Source organism: the organism of the source record quoted next, unplaced genomic scaffold (assembly GCF_019419815.1).
Source record: "Pyrus x bretschneideri cultivar Hongxiangsu unplaced genomic scaffold, Pyrus_bretschneideri_v1 Contig90, whole genome shotgun sequence".
NCBI lineage: Eukaryota > Viridiplantae > Streptophyta > Magnoliopsida > Rosales > Rosaceae > Pyrus > Pyrus x bretschneideri.
In genome coordinates, this window is record NW_025999832.1 from 1,430,310 (window position 1) to 1,452,383 (window position 22,074).

The 22,074-nt window shown below is 34.4% G+C and overlaps 1 protein-coding gene across 4 annotated transcripts; it reads left to right on the top strand.

Moving 5' to 3' along the window:
- Nucleotides 1-1,536: 1,536 nt before the first annotated feature.
- On the top strand, nt 1,537-22,019 carry LOC103964306 (ABC transporter C family member 13). 4 transcript variants are annotated; one of them, XR_007255467.1, is made up of 37 exons: nt 1,539-1,823; nt 2,186-2,226; nt 2,329-2,416; nt 2,810-2,965; nt 3,086-3,217; nt 3,653-3,741; nt 4,613-4,676; nt 5,418-5,666; nt 7,762-7,831; nt 8,509-8,569; nt 9,280-9,367; nt 9,819-9,937; nt 10,287-10,384; nt 10,820-10,886; nt 12,105-12,222; nt 12,348-12,464; nt 12,566-12,646; nt 12,742-12,996; nt 13,538-13,639; nt 13,724-13,791; nt 14,407-14,538; nt 14,659-14,806; nt 15,187-15,473; nt 15,695-15,851; nt 16,312-16,487; nt 16,590-16,701; nt 16,801-16,854; nt 17,340-17,462; nt 18,692-18,790; nt 19,276-19,368; nt 19,520-19,630; nt 19,700-19,861; nt 19,942-20,129; nt 20,264-20,453; nt 20,717-20,884; nt 21,483-21,645; nt 21,787-22,019. XR_007255467.1 is itself a non-coding variant. In XM_048576736.1 (36 exons), the coding sequence occupies exons 1-36, from the start codon at nt 1,782-1,784 to the stop codon at nt 21,561-21,563; spliced, it is 4,386 nt and encodes a 1,461-aa protein (XP_048432693.1). In that variant the 5' UTR covers nt 1,539-1,781; the 3' UTR covers nt 21,564-22,019. The 4 variants fall into 4 exon arrangements, 2 of the variants coding, with proteins under 2 accessions (XP_048432693.1, XP_048432694.1); XM_048576736.1 differs by having other exon boundaries at nt 21,483-22,019; XM_048576737.1 differs by having other exon boundaries at nt 5,430-5,666; nt 21,483-22,019.
- Nucleotides 22,020-22,074: the final 55 nt, after the last annotated feature.

Below are 22,074 nucleotides of genomic sequence, written 5' to 3' on the forward strand. Positions count from 1 at the left end.
TGCAGTTCATGTAGGGAATTTGATAAGAATAATTTGATTGTCAATGCGTATTCCATCCAATTCAATGAAACTAGGAAAATCTGAGAGTTAATTTGTGCATTTCACAATTAATTTAGGGCATTGTCATTCATGGTTTAAAAGGAATAAAATCTGGAAATCAATTTATGTTACATATGTGCATGTGTGGAGAAGAACCCCCTAACTAGCATTTTTCCCATTCAATTCATCTAGTTTAGTGCCTAATCTGTCTAGTTACAATCTGTCCATTTTAATTAATTTCGTCCAAATCAACTCCCCATTTTATTAAGTATGTTAGATTAGTTAGAAAAGTCCTTGAATCTGTCCAAATTAGTGTTTTGAGTCTAAATTAGTTAAATTTCGTCCAAATCACCTTTTAGAGTCTAGTTTGAATCTATTTGAGTGTTTTGGGCTGTTTTGAGTCTTTTAAAGTTGTTTTGAGTCATATAGGTCTAGGTAAGTGTTTTAAAGTAAATTTTGTGTTTCTAAGTCAATTTAGAGTAGATTAGCATCCCTAGTTAACCCCTGGTTAGAACGATCCTTACTTGCATATATACTACAATTGTCACAAATAGGGTTTAATTTGTGTGTCAACATAATTTTCACATCAACACCCACACTCTTCTCCCTCTTGCAACATAGAAAAAAAAAAAAAAAAAACCCAGATCCTGTCAGCGGGATCTTGGGTGCGCAGAGAAGATGGAGGATGGATGCGGAAGAGGATGTGGAGAATGGATGAGAGTGGTGGATTTGAGGTTTGATGGGCTTTCAAATTTTTTTATTTTTTATTTTTATCCTTCCTCCTTTTTTTCCTCTTCTTCTTCTTCCTCCTTCTCCTTCTCCTTCTTCTTCTTTCGCAGGGGGGTGTTGATGGGTTTTCAAATTTTTTTTTTTTTTTCTTCCTCTTCTTCTTCTTCCTCCTTCTCCTTCTCCCTTCTTTTTCTTCCGTGCCGAAGGGAATTTTTTTTCCACTTCTTCTTCTTCCTTCTCCTCCTCCTTCTCCTTCTTGTTCTTCTGCAGGGGGTTGTTGGGTTTTCAAATATTTTTTTTTTGGGTTTGCAGGTGGGGGTAAGAAAATAAAGATGGGGAGAAGAGAGATGAGGGGGGAGGGACGAACTGATGGTGTTTTTTTTTTTTGTTTTTTTTTACTTTTTATTATTATTTTAATATTTAAATAATTTTAAATAATTTTTTTTTTAGTTTTTAATAATATTTTAATGATTTTTTAATAGAAAGTGGACTTCAAATCAAGCTACGTCAGTACTTAACAGAAAAATTAATAGAAAAATTGATAGAGGTATGACATTGTCACAAATTCGTAAGATAGGGTATGACATTGTCAATTTTAAAAGATGAGGTATGAAACTGTCGTGACCCCAATAATTGAGATAGTTTTTTGTACTTTACCCAAAAAGATATAAAGTACTTGAAGTTAATGGGAATCTTGTCACAAAAACCGAGCTCAATAATGCTCTAAATCCATATAACCGACTGTAGTTATTAGAATAGACAACCATGTTGTTTTTTGAGTGAGAAATGACCACCAAAAAATCACCAGATTCTCTTCTCTCTCATGGGCCTAATGGCTACAAGAAGTGAAATTTTTATGAAGAGTGTTATGAGCTCAAATTAAGTCAAATAAAAAAGCCTAAAAAGCAAGAACGTGAGCGATGAGCGTGTATGTGATGCTCAGCAAATTTTCGCCTTGAAGAAACCGCTCGCTCACTCCTTTTCCCTGCAAACGAAACGTTGTAATCCAGAAAATGGAGGATTTCATGAACCTGGTTTGCCCTAATTCTCCATCCGTACGCGCTCTCTCTTCATTTTCCTCTTTTTTCTTTTCTTTCTTTCGTATTTGTTTTCCCTATCACCTAGGAATTTAATAAAGTTGCATATATATTTTTTTCTTTTCTTTCCGTTTCGCAGTCCTCTATTTGGAAGGTAAGAAAATACTGTGGAATATAAATGAACACAATAATGGTCTCTGTTTCTGTTGCTGCTGATGTTTCTAATTACCTGTTCATTCTGTCTTCTCTGTTTGGCGCCAAGAACTAATGGCGCATTGGGTTTTCGAAATCCTGGAAATTTTTGTGGAGAAGTTCAATTCAGTTCTCACAGTGGTGAAATTAACTGAATTTTGATTGTAAATTGCTGCTATGTTCTGCAGGTATGGGATGTCAATGGAGTTTCCAAGTGTTTCAGAAACACATATCCTTTTGGGTTTTTGTGTGTAGTGTGAATTTCTTTTCCATATGAAGAGAAAGAAACTGTTAATTCAACTATTAACTGTTTGTCCTTGACAGTCTCTACTGTTTTAGGTTTTGGTGCAAATGCAGTGACTGTTTGTATGATAGTTGGGCTCGGAATAACACAACGGACTGGCAGAAGAAGTTGGAGGGTGGGTTTTATATTACATATGCCGTTCTTGGTTATTGAGAATGCAAAGGAATGATGGTGTTACGTGCATTGCTATAGAACACTGCCTTAAAGTTTCAATTTTTTTTCTATTCACAAGAAAATGTAGAGAAAGGAAAGAAATTAAGGAAAGGCAATTACCATAAGAGTCTCCAATTTATAGCATGGCACTGCCTGATTTTAAGGTTATTATGTGGAGGTTTTCCTTGAATTCTATAACATGCTCAACAAGGATAATTAAAAGTGCACTTATTGCATTTTTTTCATAGTCAGTTCTGAACCTAATGTTTATTGGTGTTATGGTGTTATCAATGCTTTTATGTTGCTTTTGAGTAGTATCCCATCATATACTGATGGCTTTACAAACTTTACTCAGATGAACTTCATGGAAAAGCTTTTCTGGCTCTTTCTTCCTGCCATTGGAGTATGCATATCATTTTTAGACAGTGCATTACTGTTGAAGAAAGCGCTTCATGGCATCTTTGTCGCACATCATCAATGGTTTTTCAGATGTTCTCAATTTGCATCATGGGTAAGGATTTATTTATTTATTTGGTTTCTTGTTGAATTCTTCTTTATTGTAGTAACATGTAAAAATGCATTATCATTTGTCATCTTTTCACTAAGTTATTGATTGTTAAAAAATACGCAGACACTTATCATACTGTTCTCAAAGTATTTCAATGGTTGTCAAATTTTCTGCAACCGGATCTTGTGTTTCTGGTGGATTATAAAACTTCTTCTGGGAATACTTCATTTGCTCACAGCATATCCTCCATTCAAGGTACATTTGTTCTCTAGGAGTTTATTATTACCATTTTGTGTTGGCCAATGTGGTTTTTCTGTTACTATAATTACAGTCCATGGTGGGGTATAAAAAGCTAGTTAATTCCTTAAAGAAGAGATTATATAAAGGAATTGGTCTTGAAAATTTTCCAGTATTTTTTTCAATTGGTAATTTGAATATATCATCTACCCAACTCACCAAGGTTTTACCACTTAAGATTAAGTTGATAAGAAATGTTGGTTAATCAACTAGACATTTTTATTCTAATTATGCTATCAGACTAGTTCTCATAAAGTAACATAGAAAGTGAGTAGTGGTTATGATTGTTCTTCTATATGGGGTTGATTTTATACTTGGGTTCTAGAAATGGTGTCGGATTAGTATTCTTTAGGAAATGGAATTAATAATTTATAAGTTTTTTTTTTCTGACAGGTCTTATTATGTGTTACTGTTACATTGGACACGATCTTTGGTGTATCGATTAACATTATCAGAATAAAGCGGGCATCTTACAAGAGAAGGTGTCAGCCACTTAACTCTTTTTTTTTAATCCCTTTCTTTCTGATAACAGTTGCATGGAAAGTGTTGTGTGCAATTCATAGTATACTGGCTGAATTACATAAGTGATGCTAACCTTGGAGAAGACCATGTGTATATAGCCCAATGCTCCATTGTTCAACCCAGTGGAGTTGAAATTATAGGGATTAGGCCTTGTAAAAAGTAACTCATCAATGCAACCCAGGGTATGACTTAGTGTGTATTGGAAAGTAAAACTTGCAAGTTTCCTTTCATTGAGGTGTCTCCAACTCTCTCTCTCTCTTGCTCTCTCTTTCTCTCTCTCTACACATTTCGATTACCCTACTTTATTGTTTTTAAAAAAGAAAATACTTTTATTAACCATAATTGCATAAAATCAAACCGTTCAAGTAATGGACAACAATTCCATGTCTATAGTACATATCAAACTAAAGAAAACTGAAATAGATCTCCTCAAAACTAGAAAGAACGAAAGAAAAAAAAAAAGTAACTGATAGCTGCCTTTGAGTTTAACAAGATGACAGACACATTAGTGCCCATTAAGACATTAGAAACAGAAGCTCAAAGAGATGATCCAAAAAATACTGTACCTCACAACTCTTCCACATCTGCCACTTTGCAATCTTCGAATATACTACCATCTAGAGAACCCATATAATGTCTGAAAAGTTATAATTACAAATATGCCATATTCGAAATTCAATCTAGATTGCAATGGGCATGTTATTTCACAAATCACTAGGATGTTTACTGATAATGTGTCCATCTAGATTTAACTTTCCATCCCTGTCACATTTCCTTGAACTATCCAAACCCAAACCCATTAATTGTCCTGCCTGCTTGCATATATTGCAGTACACTTGAAGATTCACTACTTTCAGCTGACACAGATGTTGAGGAAGGCAGCCTTAATGATTCTGTAAGTTACATGCTGTCATGCTACTTTTCCTGTGCAATTACATATAATTGTGTGATAGTGCCATCCTTTTATTGTTGGGTAAATTTACTCTACAACTAACAAGTGGTGTGTAAGAGATACTAGTAGGACTAGTGTTACCAAAAAAAAGATACTAGTAACTCTACATCTTTTCTGGAAACTCTTATATGCTTCATTGTATTTTTCTAAACATGAAATATTGTCTTTATCTCTCGTGGGTTTTTCGTCATCCTACTTCTGGATTTCTTCCATCTTTATTAACAAGTTCTGTGTTTTTTATTGAAAAATCATCTTGGAAATTAATGAGAATTGGGAATTTGTATGTCTGTTATAATATGATTTCTTTTGTATATTTTATAAGTCATCTTTATGGTGATCTTTAGGCATTTCAGAAAGGTTTCCCCCCACCCCCTAATGTTATCCCTTATATTCCATAACTTTCTTGACTTAGTCTGCAAATGTAAGGATCTGATTTTACCCTTTGGCTTCCTACGGTGCTGTCATGTTCCACTTTACATTACAGTTAAGTACAAATGTAGATGCTGACATGCTCCAAGCACTAATTCATTAAGTATATGTATTCTTGAATCTTGATTAATGCTTACTTCTATGAGTTGATAGCTGAGTAAGGGGATACCTCCTCTTCTATGCTGTTTGTTATTGGTCTTCTTTTCCAATAAAGTTGGTTAGCTCATACTTACAATCTTGTACTGATTGTCAAAGGGAAACACTCAGGGCTATTTCGATCTTTTGACATTTAGATCTATCACTTCTGTGATGAATCATGGTGTCACAAAGCAGCTTGATTTTGAGGATTTGCTTCACCTTCCTTCTGATATGAATCCCTGTTCCTGTCATGACACATTGTTTGGCTGTTGGCAATCCCAACAGAGCAGTTCCCCTGATCCATCACTGTTTAGGGCAATATGTTGTGCATATGGATGGCCATACATTCGTTTGGGCTTGTTGAAGGTACTTATGTTCTGCTAATGGTTTTCGTACTGTGTACTTCAAAGTTCAAAGTATTATTAAATGTAGAAACAAATGAATTTTAGAAATAATTCTGTTAAAGAATATGCTGCTTCTTTAAGTTCATCTTAATTTTTCTTTAGCATTATATAGAGAGAATGCAGCATAATAAAACAAATGGGATAGAACAATAGTAATAAGCTATTTCACAAAAAATGCTTTACTTAGAAATTATTTTCTTAGTAAATGTGCCTTCACAGCTTGTCACTTGTAAAATCATTTTCGTACTTATTTCTCCTTCATACTTTTGTTTAACAGTTTAAGTGATGGTGAAAATTAAAGGTCTGCATCCGAAACCACATAATGTCTGCAGTTAAATTACAGGGTTTCTGGAAATTGGTTCTTATGGTATGAATAAGGAAGTGAAACAGAAGACTTGCATTGTAAAAGCATATTGGGGAGCCATTTGAACAGTATAATCATTTTCTCAGTGTACGACTTATATGCTTCACAAAGTTCGCATGGCATTAGTCTTATGGGAATTTTGAGTTCTATTGGAAACAGTGTTTTAAAAAACTCGCCTCGGGGTGCAACTAGGCGACCTTGGAGGTGGGGCTTCACCATTTTTGCCTTTGTTTTGTGGAGTGGGCGAAATACTCACCTAGGCTCGTTGGGGCGCGCCTAGGCGCCTGAGGCATCAACTTGGCGTCCCTTTTTCTTTTTTAGGTTGGAGAAATCTGGATTTCTTTTAGTTGCAGACCAAGAAACTAGCGAAGGAGATGGAGATGAAGACAGCGGCTAGGGTTTTTTAGGCTGAGTTTGTTTTTTAATTTTTGTCTTTAAATACCCTATAAATACTCCACTCAACTCTTTATTTTCGCCATTTATTTCATTTTAAATACCTTATAAATACTCCACCCCATTTATTTCATTTTAAATACCCTATAAATACTTCACTCAACCCTTTATTTTCCTTAAATTCCCATAATTATTGCTTTATATCATTTTAAATACCCTATAACTACTTTACTCAGCCTTTATTTCCTTTTAAATTACTTATAATTGCAACATTAAGCCTTTATTTTGCTTGAAATTTTCCTATAATTGTGACCATTCATCCTTATTTTCCTTGAAGTTCTCTATAATTGCTTACAATAAAATAAATAATTATAACATTTTGAGACTATATGACATATTTTCCAAGTACAACTAGACTTAGTAATAAAGAAGATGATATTATCTTTGATTTAGTTATAGTTTATTTGTTTTTACAAAGTATTATATTGCTATAAATATACTTACATATAATATATATTTAAATTTTAGGTTCCGTGAGGCTTCGCCTCATGCCTCATGCCTAGGCTGGGCTTCCCCTCGGACGCCTCACCCATGCCTCACGCTTTTAATACATTGATTGGAAATGAGAATTTATCAAAGTATTAACTCCTCCAGTTCTATGTAGTATGTGCTATATACTCAGTTTTCACGAACATTAGAACTCCAATTCGTTTTTTCTTGATAAATTTGTTTTTACCAGGGGATAGAAGTATGTCAGTGGAACTTCTTAAATTTGACAATTCTCTTTGGAATATGGTTTGCAGGAATGTCTGAATTCGGGTATAGGTTGATGCATCAATTTTTGATAGGATCAGTTCTTCTGCATGTAGCTTTCTGGTCACTAAATTGATTATTAATAAATTACGGTTTCCTATCTAAGATTTTATGGCTTTTCACATATAAGCCCTTGATATCATTATGCCTGAGGAAAACACTTCAAACACTAGACTTTATAAACAAAAAACCCTACTCACTTGTAATGAGAGAAGAACATCAAAGGAGTTTCAAATTTAAAGAATTAATCAGAGAATGATGAGTGGTTAAATGAGGTTTTGTTTTCCCTTTAATTGAGCCCTTGAAGTGTCTTCATATAAAACTTATAATTGTGAAGTTTTTTTTTCTAATTCGCCGACGACTTTAATTTATTGTTTGTTTTGGCTGAGCTTAAGAAAAATTTCTTTATTTAGTCCGTGTAGCAAAGATAATTTAATAACTTAACTATAAATTGGGAGACAAAAATATGACAATTTAACTTTTTCAGGTACTTAATGACTGTGTTGGTTTTGCGGGACCACTCCTTCTCAATAAACTGATTCGCTTCCTTCAACAAGGTTTAGTGGAAACTGATGGTTTCCTTAACATTGTCATTGATGCCATCACTTCGTTGGTTTTTTTTTTTCTTTCTGGAAAATACTTTGTAGGTGTAGTGGATTTTCACAGTACTACAGAAAACTAGTCTTGCTTATTTAAATGTGGTAGATCAACCTATCACTTATCCAAATCACAGTATTTTAGGTTGGGGTGCTACAATGGATTTTATGAGTATTCCTTGTTTGTCTTTAGTGCCAGTTCTATTGTGTAGGACTAGGAGCTACTCCCTAGTAGGGTCCAGAGCATCTGTAGAGCGCTTACATCTGTTTCTATAATCATACTAATTATAATCTTCTGCAAAAATACTAGTTCTCAAAATCAGCAAAAGCTGTAGTAACAATTTATCTGTTATCCAACATAGTAAGAAAAGGCCTCAATTTGTTAAAAAGGGCAAAAGAAGACCTCTAAGAGTGCCACCATCAAATTTTTCATTTGATGACCTTTCTGTCACTGCACATCTTATCAATGCAGTTCTTGATTTTTACATTCAATTGTATTTCTTAGTTCATGGAATTATCATTTAAGCTAGCATGTGATGGCCTTATTGTTTCCTTGATTGTTACTTACTAATGTCTTCATTGTGAAATTACTAATGGCCTACTCACGAAATTTGTCACTGTTCTGTTTCTTTTGCCAGGTTCGAAGAATATTGATGGCTATGTTCTTGCAATATGCTTGGGCCTTGTATCTATTTTGAAGTAACTATTCTAATTGTTGAACTTTAATGACAATATTAGTATTTTTATCAGATGGTCTTCTCTCATCCTCTCTACCCCATCTCCACCCCCCTCTTTTGTCTCTCATTTTTAAGCATTGTTACAGTTACTTTTTACATATAAATATCTATCTGTTGTGTGCCCTCTGAATCTAAAGAAACACATTCATTACGATTCTTTTATTTAGGTTTGTCAAGTAAGTCTATCTCAGTTAATGCATTTCACAACCATTGGCCACACTAAGTGTGGTACATCCAGTTTCTGTTTTAAACATGGGTAACTAGAAGGGTCATTTTAACATATGGGATACCGTTATTTGTCCATCTATGGACGAGGCTGGTTTTATTTATTTTTTCATTATTGTTGTGGGTCCAAGAGAGTGTTGGTATATTTCTTTAAAGCTTAGGTTATGCACAGTCAACTATTATTGAATGCCTATTTTGTCCTTTGGGGTTATATGCCAATAAAGCGATAAACATCATGCTGTTTCCTGTTAAATTGTTTTTTTTTTTTTTTCCTCCAAGTTTTATATTCTGAAATTTGTGATTGAACGTCAACAAAGGAGCCTTTTATTTCTGGTCCTTTCCGATTTTATTTTTTATAATATCAAATCTGTACTTAATTTTCTGTAAACGTAAAAAACAATGCTTAATTTAACAGAACTTTATTGAAGAAATTTGCCAATTTTGCAGATCAGTTTTGGATACGCAATATACCTTTCATCTTTCAAGACTGAAGTTAAAGTTACGATCTAGTATCATTACTATTATCTATCAGAAGGTATATCTTTTCTATATCCATTTTATCGTAACATACGATTTAAAATAACTTATTGTCTATTACATAATCTTTTTGTGGATGACCCTGAGGACATTGTTATGTAGGATTTGTTTGGGATTTCTACGAAATGTTACATTTCTAAAAATTCCAAACTTTTTTCATGGTTATGTCATATATGCCTTCTTGTTGCACTTTTGAGTAATTTAAAATACAGTTTTTGGTTTCATTTATTTATTTGTTATATTATTCTGGTCTTGGTGATGAAGGATTTTGCAACTAGTATTATTGGAACTCTGGGATTATTGCAACTTCGAAGTAAATAGTTATCTTGCAAAGTTGATGTGCATGCATCTGTGGGTTTTTCTTTTTTCCTCTGCTTTTACTGATTAGGCATTTGATCTTCTGTAAAAAACTCCCGTTGCTGTGTCTTAAGTTTGTTCTTTTTCGCCAGTGCTTAAGTATCAATCTAGCAGAACGATCAAAATTTACTGAGGGAGAAATCCAGACATTCATGGCTGTAGATTCTGATCGTACTGTCAACTTGTGTAACAGTTTCCATGATATGTGGAGGTAATGGTTTTGCTTTGCATCAAAGAACATGTTTATTTCATACTTTCCATAGTTTCTAATGTTGAATTTAGAGTAAAGCTATACTGTGATTTAAGAGAACTCACCTTGTCAACCACATTTTACAAACTTCTACTCATGCCCTTGTTTACATTAAATAAAAAGAAAAAGAAACTAATATAATAAGGGTATAATAGTATCTAGAAAAATTTAAAGACAATAAGAGAAAACTCTCCATGTGTCTCTCACCTCTCTCTCTATCCTCGTGCATTAACTGTCATCTCACATTAAGTGCATCAGTGTTGCGATCTTCAGCATATGGTTTTCTTATCCATTCTCATGAATGTTTCAGCTTGCCATTACAAATTGGGGTGGCTTTGTTCCTTCTGTATACACAAGTCAAGTTTGCATTTGTTTCTGGTGTTGCAATTACCATCGCATTGATACCAGGTACCTCTCAGTATCCTATTTTTTACATGGAGTTTAAGAAAAGCAGATCATACTTGTTCTAGTTTTTATTTTATTTAATTAAATTTATTATAAGATGTGAATATGTTGCAAACATTTATGACATTTTCTGAAAATTCAATTTCAGTTTTCCATAAAAAAGTAAAAAAGTGCAATACAAATAGTTACTTAGAAATTTGTAAAGAGTTGGTTGTATGGATCACTTTGGGCATTGTTTGCAATCATATTCAAATAGGATATTTGAGCTTAGGCTTGTTATGTCTTTGATACTGTGGTTTAATTAATCGTCCTCACCCATAAATGGAGGGTGGGTGTACTGTGACTTGTGAGATTGAGTGTGTCAAGTTGAGAACTTGGGAATATATATACACACACATATATATTGTGCTGATTGAAACTCTGTATCTTTTCTTGTAGTGAATAAATGGATATCTACATTGATTGCAAGTGCTACAATGAAAATGATGCAGCAGAAGGATGAGAGGTATATGTACTTTTTTACCTTACTTTTTACACTTGGCCTGAACATAGTGATTGCATCCATAGAAAGCATATTAGTATTGCAGTTGATCTTGAAAGCTTAAGCTGACAACAATGTATTTCAATCCTGACAAAAGGAAAAGGAATACTAATGCTCCCTGTCATGTGTAGTGCTGGAACTGATTGTGTTGTGAGACACAAAAATGATGTGGAACTGTATATACTTCAACTATAAGCATCTGAAAATAACCTAATTCTGACGCCAAATTTGGTTACTATTTATCTCCAAGGTTAAGCCAATAAGAAGAACTATGCATATCAGCTAACAGAACTCAATAAGAGCATTGCATTTAATCTTGTTCGGTTCTGAATTAGGTTACATTCACTAAATAATGCATGATGGTGCCTTAACCCTCTAAACATCAGTGCATTAAGTTGAACAACTTATTCACCAACTTTTCCATCTGGGAATTCGTGAAATTTGAGAGAGTTCTGTATCTGTTTGAAATAGCTCCATTTAGTGCTAAGGAATTAAGAGTTTGAATTTTAAACCTGGTTTCAGTTTACAAAGTGTCAACCGATATTTATATTCTGGCTAAGAATTCCTCTGTTTGGTACAGATTTTCCATGATCTGGACATTGTACATTTGTTATGATACTAATCAGTCACATTCCTTAAGATAATAATTTGGACAGCTAAGATTGAAATGATAAAGGAGGATAAGTATACCTATGTGGACAGCTAAGATTTAAATGATAAAATTTTCTGCTTCCACACTCGGGCTTTGTATAATATTGGAAACACAACCCAAAATAACTGAGCTAAAACCATGTAATTGCTTAAAACATATTCCTGTAGAGGGTATTCTACTCTGGGAATTTAGGAGATTCCAAAAATGATGATGGTCTCGATTAAAGTTTATTTAGATCCAAAAGTTATTTTCCATCATGAGGTGACATAGCTCTCTATTCAAAATTATTACTCTGCTCATTTCAATTGCTTTTGTCCAGCAGTTATTTATTTATTTTTTATTTCATGTCTATATACTGGTGATAATTATCCGCCCTAAAGATTTAATTTTTTCTTTCAGTAATAGTTTTTTATTTTTTTTTTATTTTTTTTTATAGTATTAGTAAGTACAGAATCAACAAAACAAGATGTACAGTGATGTCATGTTTTCTCAGTAATCAATATTTTCATTCAGTAACATGGTCTATGCAGGATAAGGAGGACAGGAGAACTTTTGAAATATATCCGCACTTTGAAGATGTATGGGTGGGAGCTTCTGTTTTCTAGCTGGTTGATGGAGACGAGATCATTAGAAGTTATGCACTTAACTGTAAGGCTCTACTTCTGTTATTAGCATACCCAAGAACAAGCAATTGATACAGATATCTTATCTTCCCTTGCTTGAGTTAACAGTTAACAGGATAGAATAATGCTTCATTTATTCACATTTTCTAGACACGGAAGTACTTGGATGCCTGGTGTGTATTTTTTTGGGCTACAACACCAACTCTTTTTTCTCTGTTCACATTTGGGCTTTTCACATTGATGGGACATCAACTTGATGCTGCAACGGTACTAACTGTTTCCTGTGATTTTAGTTTACATAGGCACTTCCTAATAGCATTGCTGTAATTTTCAAGAAAAGTTGACCTCTCTATGAATCTCAAATGCAGGTCTTCACCTGTCTTGCGTTGTTTAATAATTTGATATCCCCTCTAAATTCATTTCCATGGGTCATTAATGGATTAATTGATGTAAGTTTTCCTTGTTCCGTGGGTCTTGGTGTAAAGCATTTCTTGTACTTTTGTAATTATTGGTTGAAATGCGTCATTCTCTTACTCTATCCCAGGCCATCATATCTATCAAGCGGTTGACCAGATTTCTGTCTTGCTCTGAGCACAAATCCAAACTAGAGAAGACAGCTGGTTCTGCTTCATCATATATTTCAAATGACCAATCTGAGTTTACTCATGAAGATAAGGCTGTTGTGTTCCATGATTCCTGCTGTTCTTGGTCAAGCAGCGATGAAGAGCAATTGAATTTGGTTCTGAATCATGTTACTCTTGCTATTCCGAAGGGTTCCTTTGTTGCAGTAATTGGAGAGGTCAGATATGTGGGAAAAGATTTAAATTTGCTCATTATCACTTCATATCCAGTACGGTTTGTCTGTAATATTGATTGTACAACTGAAGATGGTCAGCTTATTTGTTAAATTGTTTAATGTTTATGAATGGGAATTAATTTAGCCAGTATATTCCTCTGGAAGTTGGTGCACTTTCATTGATTTGATGTTATATAAATGAGACACTTTAAACAGTTACTTATACTTCTGGTAACAGTAGATATCTACAAAGGCCGTGTAAAACCTCAAACCTCGTAGCTATATAAAAGATGTCCTGATTAATCAATAAATGAAATCTTGATAATTTATGTCAAATAGGGTCTGAAATACAAGTTAGTGTTTAGGAGGGTGAAGTATTGTTATCCTGTATCTGTCAGTTGTCATATTTTTACCCTACTGTTACTTTTGTACCTAGATATATGAATTTTGATTTACTACTAGACTATTGGATATGAATATTTTTTGTGAAGAATTAATTTGACATCTGCTGCTTTACTATTCAGTCTGTTCATTGAATTCTCAGGTCGGTTCTGGTAAATCATCTTTGTTGAGTTCAATTTTGGGGGAGATGCAACTTGTTCATGGATCAGTGTATTCCTGTGGTTCTATAGCATATGTACCACAGGTTTGTTTATTAGTTATAGAGTGGTTGCTGTACTTAACACTCTTGTAAAATATATTATCTCAAGCTTGCTTTTTGGAATGGTAGGTCCCCTGGATTCTATCTGGAACAATACGTGATAACATACTGTTTGGAAAGCATTATGATCCCAGAAGGTGCGGTTCATTTTCCAAAGCTAAAATTGTATAATATTAATATCTTCCTTCCCCTGCCCCTTCCTCTATGTTACACTGTTCAAATCTAAATTTTCATTTAAAATTTATTTCGTGTCTTGAATATGCAAATTCTATTGGAAACACAACTAATATCCTGCTCCTGTGTATGAAACTATGAGGCCAGTTACAAAGAGATCATAGATGCATGTCAGGCCTGCCTGAGCCACTCCCAATTCGAGGGGCTCATTTCTAAATCATTATTAAATTAAGAAAAGGGCTGACCCTGTATATTTTGGGGCCTAGGGTGCCAACAAAAATTGGGTTTCTTTTGTAGCATATTAGGCTTATGACGTAAGTCATGTCAAATAAGTCCGCGATACATTTTGAAAATTTCAAGCCTCCCAAAGGCTAGTAATTCCAAAATTTTGAGTTTTGTTGTGTATGATGTCTCAATTAGCTTCTTCTTTTCAAGAAATAAAATATCATTTGAATAGATTTATTTATTTATTTTGGGGTCTCTTTACAGAATTAATGTTTTTGGCCTCTCAAAGAAAAAGGGCCCTTCTACATGTACAAAATATTATTTTTTCTTATTGTGAATTTTTTTGTTTGTAGATACTCTGACACTTTAGAGGCAAGTGCGCTAAACCTCGATATTTCATTAATGGTTGGAGGTGACATGGCTTACATTGGAGAAAAAGGAATCAATTTGTCAGGTGGACAGAGAGCTAGAATTGCTTTGGCAAGGTTACATCTCTCTCTCTCTCTCTCTCTCTCTCTCTCTCTCTCTCTCTCTCTCACCAACAGTATTCTTCTATTTTTTGTTTCCTTGAGTCTGATTAAATTTGTAACTTGGTGTGATTGCAGGGCTATTTATAATGGCTCTGATATGTTTATTCTTGATGACGTCCTTAGTGCAGTTGATGCACAAGTTGCTCAGTGTATTTTATATAAAGCCATTTTGGGTCCACTTATGAACCAGCAAACTCGTGTACTTTGTACCCATAATGTTCAGGTTATCTCTGTTTCGCCAGAGCTTTTTAGTTATACTGAGCTGAGCAGATCATCAAGACACTAGTTGTTATAATTTTTTTTTTTTTTATGTATGAACCTCCTTGCATTGACTTTGATTTTGATATGATTTGTTTGTTCTCGTCTTGCCTGCATCAGTAAGTTCATGACTTTTGATACATGATTGCTTGTCTTACTCTTCTAGTTATTATGAAGATATATTTTGTTTCAGTAGGTGAACTTGTTATTGTCACATTATTCTTCTGCTTTTTAAGACACTATAAAGCTATTTCAGGGCATAGAAAACCGTTCAGGTGTTCATCGTATAATTTTGCTGAGGAGTTCCTTGGATAATGATTCAATTTATTTTCAATTACTGCACAGGCAATATCTTCTGCTGATAGAATAGTTGTCATGGACAAGGGACATGTGAAATGGGTTGGAAGCTCAGCTGATTTGCCAGTTTCTTCGTATTCAGCATTCTCTCCACTGAATGAATTTGATACTTGTTTACAAAATGAAAGACAAGAGTCCAATGTCAAAGATACTCTTATGGAAAGCCAACAAACTCTCATCCTAGAAAAAGAAACTGTGCCTGCTTCAGACGGAACACAAGAGATTATTGAAGTTGAGGTGCGAAAAGAGGGCAGAGTAGAGCTTACCATCTACAAGTGAGTAAAAAAAAAGTTTACAATTTCACACTACATTTAATTGAAAATCATTATTTATTCTCTTGATTTTTCTAATGATTTCTTAGTTATTATATTTGAAGATTTAGTATTTCACTTCATGTAAGAGATTACAAAAATCTTGTAGTGGATGTGGATATTGTTTGGGTTTCCAATATCAATCTTTTAGGGTTAACATTAACTAATATTAATCATTATTGCAGGAAATATGCCACATTTTCTGGTTGGTTGATTTCAGTTTTAATATGCCTCTCAGCAGTCTTAATGCAAGCTTCTCGTAATGGGAATGATCTGTGGCTGTCAAATTGGGTTGATGCAACAGGAAGAGGTCAGAAAGAATATTCCACATCCTTTTATCTGGTAAACAACTTCCCCAGTTTTCCATACTATGCCATGATTTTCCATTTTTTCTCTAACTTGGCAAATTGAAAGGATAGGTTGGATTCTGGTTCTCTTATTCAAATGATAGAAGCTTCCAGGAAAACAACATTAGAAGGTTTTTGCCAAAGGTTTACTGTATGGCAGCTCCCAATTCTGTATTTAGAATTGGATCATCAGATGGTCAAGATATCAAGTTTTTTCATGTTAATATAGATAGATAGGTCGTTATATGATTTATACTGTACTGCAATCCATAAAGCATATAACTCTTTTAATATTTTTTTCCTGAAATTGTGAAATTAGCTTATAGACAGCGTAATGTTGTAAGGTCAACTTTTATTATTATTATTATTATTATGAACATTTTGCAAACAATGGCAAAAGAAAATGCCTACAATTTCTTATTAAGATGTTTATTGTTTTTGTTGGACTAGTGCAGATTATACTTTGCATCTTTTGCATTGTAAATTCAATTCTCACACTAGTGAGGGCCTTCTCATTCGCATTTGGTGGCTTACGAGCTGCTGTTAAGGTGCACGATACACTGCTGAAAAGGATTATCAATGCACCTGTGCAATTTTTCGATCAGACACCAGGTGGAAGAATACTAAACAGGTTTTATAAGAATTCTTCCCTATATTTTTATAGTTTCATCAACTATAATCTATTATATGACACATCTATCTTTTATTTTATTTTATTTTATTTTTTTTGTAGGTTTTCTTCAGATCTATATACAATTGATGATTCTCTTCCCTTCATTCTTAACATTCTCCTAGCCAATTTTGTTGGCCTGCTGGGCATTGCAATAGTTTTGTCATATGTTCAGGTATCCGAAGCTACTTTTGTGAGACATTCTTCTGGAATTCCATACTTTGGCCATCCTCATCATTGAAATGTTGTTTTAAAGGTTTATGTATGTCTTTAGGTCTTCTTCTTGCTTTTGCTATTCCCGTTCTGCTACATCTACAACCAACTTCAGGTATTCTTCATACCCTTTAATTCATTTAATCATCTGAGCCAGGATTCAGGTGTAAACTTTTCAATCCACTGAGAACCTCAGGAACATTTAATTAATGTATGAAACATCAGTGCCTACAAAATTATTTAGGTGGGGGAAATTGAATTCATGTGAAGTGTAATGTTCTATGTGACAGGGCATCTGTAGGTAGGGACATAAATTTAATTTTACATTAATTTACCATGGATGGTGGAACAATTGTTTCCCCCTTTTTAAGGGTATGGAAATTAACTCTTGTAAGAAATTTTTCTTTTTCTCCCTTCATGTCAACCAAATGAAGTACAATATTTTCATTTTTTTAATTAAATAAAATATTTCCATCCAAATAGAATGTAATTTGATCTATAAGAATAGGGCATATTACATTTCATATGGTATTGACGTTGGTTGGAATTTTTTATTTTATTAAAGAAAAAGAATAATCTCATTGGTGAAATATTATACAGTGCTTCTACAGATCAACTTCACGGGAATTGCGAAGGCTAGACAGTGTTTCTCGATCTCCCATCTATACATCCTTCTCGGAGACACTTGATGGATCATCAACCATACGGGCATTCAATTCTGAGGTAGATATTTGTAAAAAATAAAAAATTGACTGCCAAGAGAAAATACCAGTATTTATCTTATGACATCATGCAGTAGAATGTATAATCTCTCGAAGGAAAGGAAAATGCATTCCTTTAACAAGCATAGACGGACATGCCTTAACAAAGATGCACCAACACCACTGTAAATCTGATTAATTTTAAAGTGCAAGAATATTAGGTGCTGAAATTAGGGTTGTTGAAACTAGGTGAACATTTTGTATGCTGAATAAGTTGTATGTGCCTTAAATTTAGCATGCAGTTCAAAATTCCCAAAATGTTGAAAAATATATGTTTCGTCCTTTTTCTGCAGGTAAAAGTTGTACCTTGGCGCTCGAATGGTGAACTAAGTTTGGAAATTACTGCTAGTTTAAGTGTCCTATTCCCCCTTTGATATGGGTGTATATTGGGAATACTTATCATCTGTAGTAGCGTCTTTTTCTCCTAGTTGCACTGGTCTCATTGACAATGTGTGAAAAATATCAGTAGGGTATAGCTGTCATTATCCAGTTCTGTAAAAAACAAAACAAGTAATTTTGTTTGTCCTGTCGTAGGTTAAAGAAGAGCATGGATCATGATGATAAATTTTGAACATACTTAATAGGCAATGTTGAGACAGATCATGATGATAAGTTTTGAACATAATTTAACCGACCTCACTTAGTGGGATAAGGCTTTGTTGTTGTTGTTAGTGGACAAAGCGTACCACTTCTTGTAAGTAGTTCCTCAGTGGTAAAACCTAAAAATTGTGGGACTGCCTAGGAAAAATAAAATGTTGAGACGGCTCATAATGGGTATAGTTAGAAGAACGGAATAAGGTGCACAAGAATTAGGCCATTTTAGTATTATTGTGTTCTTACTTCTTGGATTCATAGCTTAGTATCATTTATTTAAGAATTTTATTTGGTAGAACAAAAGATGTACAAGAAGTCCATTATGATCGCTCCAACCAAACAAAAAACAAAGCCCAACTAAACTGAACAGAAAGTACTTTTTTGTATCATTAAAACTATGGTTACCATCAGAGTGATGAAACTTAGAAGCTTGAATGAATCAACCTTTCTGTTGTTTGTTCTTTCATTTTGATTCATACTATTGTAACTACCAACTTTACTTTTTTGTTATTTTATTCTTGTTGGTCATGGTGATAATTTGTGCGTATAGTAAAATTCATAGAGATATTGCACTCAATCAGTTCCGGTAATGGACAGGACCTCTTTTTCGGCAGATTCACTGACCAGGTCAAATTGTATCAACAAACTTCATACACAGAGTTAACAGCAAGTTTGTGGCTTTCCCTTCGTCTTCAGGTACATCTCAGTAATTTGAAACCACCATTTTACGTAACTTTGGTTATTACTATACATATGCAGTCTGGAGCTTTATTCATCATTAGAACAACAAAATCTGAAGTATATGGGATACAATTTAAGCTGTGAAGTGAACTTTCGAAACAGAAGTTTTCTTACCTGTAAGATTATATTATCAGGACTTAAGGCTTCACATTGTCTGGTTAGAATCAGAGTTTCATGCAAAAGTTTTACAGTTTAGGAGAAAAGGTTGTACAGTATAGGCCCACATCCTAACAGCTTAATCTTTTGGAAATTGCGGCAATGTCAACAAGTTTTATCCTAGTATTACAATGGTGATTATAAGGTTTTAATCCTGTAATTGAAACCTTCCAATTTAACTTTTATTCCTTAGAGCCGACTTCCTAACAGTTCAAGTTCTGGGGAACTATGGGAAACCAGAAAAAGTTAGCCGCTCTAACATTCTGGATTTGCATTTCTTGCAGTTGTTAGCTGCATTTATCATCTCGTTTATTGCTATCATGGCTGTTATTGGATCTCGTGGAAGTTTACCAATCAATTTCAGTACTCCAGGGTTGGTAAGCTCTCTAGACCTTCATCTATCTATAACTTCTACCTTTTACACTTGAATTTTTATTTTTGAGAGTTGAGTTAAAGTTGGAAGTCTTTTATCTAATTTGCATGTATTGTCAAAGTAAATAGTGTTAAAGAATGTGCATTCTTTTATAGGTAGGATTGGCTCTGTCTTATGCAGCTCCAGTTGTCTCTTTACTGGGAAGCTTTTTGACAAGTTTCACTGAAACAGAGAAGGAAATGGTTTCTGTTGAAAGAGCTCTTGAGGTACAAAGAAGGATATATGTCTTAAATTGATTCTGACAAATTACTTATACCTGATTTTACACTTTACAGTATATGGATGTTCCGCAAGAAGAAATGGATGGATTCCAACCCTTACATCCCAGTTGGCCTTATCAAGGACAGGTTGAATTCCACAATGTCACCTTGAGATATAAGCCGTCTTTACCAGCTGCACTTCGTGATGTTAGTTTTACTATTGAAGGAGGGATGCAGGTTGGTCATATGCTCAGTCTCATGCTAAAGGTTTTTTTGGCTGGATTTCTCATTTAAATTTCTTCTTGATTGTTAATCAGGTCGGTATCATTGGAAGGACAGGAGCTGGAAAATCTAGTGTATTGAATGCCCTTTTCCGCCTCACACCAATATGTACAGGATGCATTCTTGTGGATGCCATAAACATAGTTAATGCTCCTATCAGGGATCTTCGTGCACATTTCTCTGTTGTTCCTCAGACTCCATTTTTATTTGAAGGATCATTGAGGTACTCAATTGATACGTCATTATGGTTGTGGTGTATTTTGGTTTATGATATAGTCACGTGACGTTAACTTTTTGATCACATAAATTACTCTCTACAATTAGTCAGTTTGCACGCCCTTTGTTCAAAATTTGTAGGGACAACCTTGATCCGTTCCGGCTGTGTGATGATATAAATATTTGGAAGGCTTTGGAGAGATGCCATGTTAAGGAGGAAGTAGAAACAGCAGGGGGGCTAGATATTCACCTAAAGGAATCTAGGATGTCGTTTTCTGTTGGGCAACGGCAACTTCTTTGCCTTGCACGTGCACTTCTCAAGTCTTCAAAGGTAAGACTTGTAAGATGACCCTTTTTTGTTAATTTGGCTGGTGGACAGTGCGAAACACTTCAGGAACAGCACAATGAAATGCACATAAGGTAAATTGCAGTGACAGTGTAAAAGCCACTTCTATAAGTTTCTTGATGCAAAGTGAAAGGAAGGGTCATGATTCATTAGTTACAATTTTAATTGATTAATGACTTATTTTTACCTTAGATTTGAAATAATCAAGTGTACATCACATATAAAGGCTAATAATGTTAAATTTTCAGGTCCTGTGTTTGGATGAATGCACCGCTAATGTGGACACTCAAACAGCATCCATATTACAAAAAACCATATCCAGTGAATGCAGAGGAATGACAGTTATTACAATTGCTCACCGTATTTCCACTGTCCTGAATATGGACAACGTCCTGGTCCTTGACCATGGTATGCTGGTATGTCACATTCTTATCTTTGTGTATATGTGCGTATGTGTTTGCCCGCAGTCATATTTTAATGGTTACTAGTTGACGTCTATTATTTCAGTCACGAAATAAAGTTGTTTATAGTGAATGCATCCCTTATTGTGTCTTCCATCTTGCTATTTTCATGACTTACACAGAGTCTTGTTCGACAAGTGTTTAGTCATACTCTGAACACTCATGATCCTTAAACCAATTTACACAACAGTAACATGAACCCACAATTCAATGCACAACACCGGTTCCTTCGTTTAATGTTGGGCGAGAATCCACAATTCAATGCGCAACACCAGTTCATTTAATATTGGAATAGAATCCACAATTAAGTTGTGAACTTTCTGGACACATGACTTAATACCCTTTTCACCATTTGATTATTCCTTGCTAGATGTAGGCCACATCACCAATTTTAAAATTAGTTTTAACAAAATGCTAATTGAATGTCAATCTCATCATATTCCTCGAGGCGTCATCTACCGTTGCAGTAGTCGGCTGGCTGAAGCTCTATTTACCTTCATTGCCTACTTGAGTCTAGAAACATAATTTTACTTTGTTCTGTGCTCCTGTGTAGGTTGAACAAGGGAATCCGCAGGCTCTCCTAGAAAATGAGTTCTCCAGATTTTCAAGTTTTGCTAAAGCTTCGACAATGTGAGTACCAAACAAGTTTTGCTGTGCTCATTGCCAGACGCCTTGCAATCTGCAAGTTTGATATGAAGTGGAAGTCATAGTTTATTGTAAGTTTGTAACTTGTCTATGCTTATTGGTGTTATCGGCAATGAAGTAACGTCACTGTTAATTACAGGCATTTAGCCAAGGACGGTTTAACGTCAAGTATAAACATCAACTGATGAATGAATCTGTAATTGACCTTCTAGGTAGTGATATCTGAATACGTCTCTGCTGCTTGGGAAATCGAAAACCGGAAATCAGATGTAACCCGTTAGTATTTATGTTTGTTTCTATTAAAAATTTCCATTACATAGCAATAGAAAAGGTATAAAGTTGTAGTAATAACATTTGCTGTGGCATAGAAGAAATTACACAGTAAATGTTTATGCTTGAATTCTTATGGCACAGTTTTACATAATATGGGATGCATTGTTCAATTCGACTTGTTTTTGGTCCCCCTGTGTGCTTGCAGGTGAAGCCATTATATTATCAAA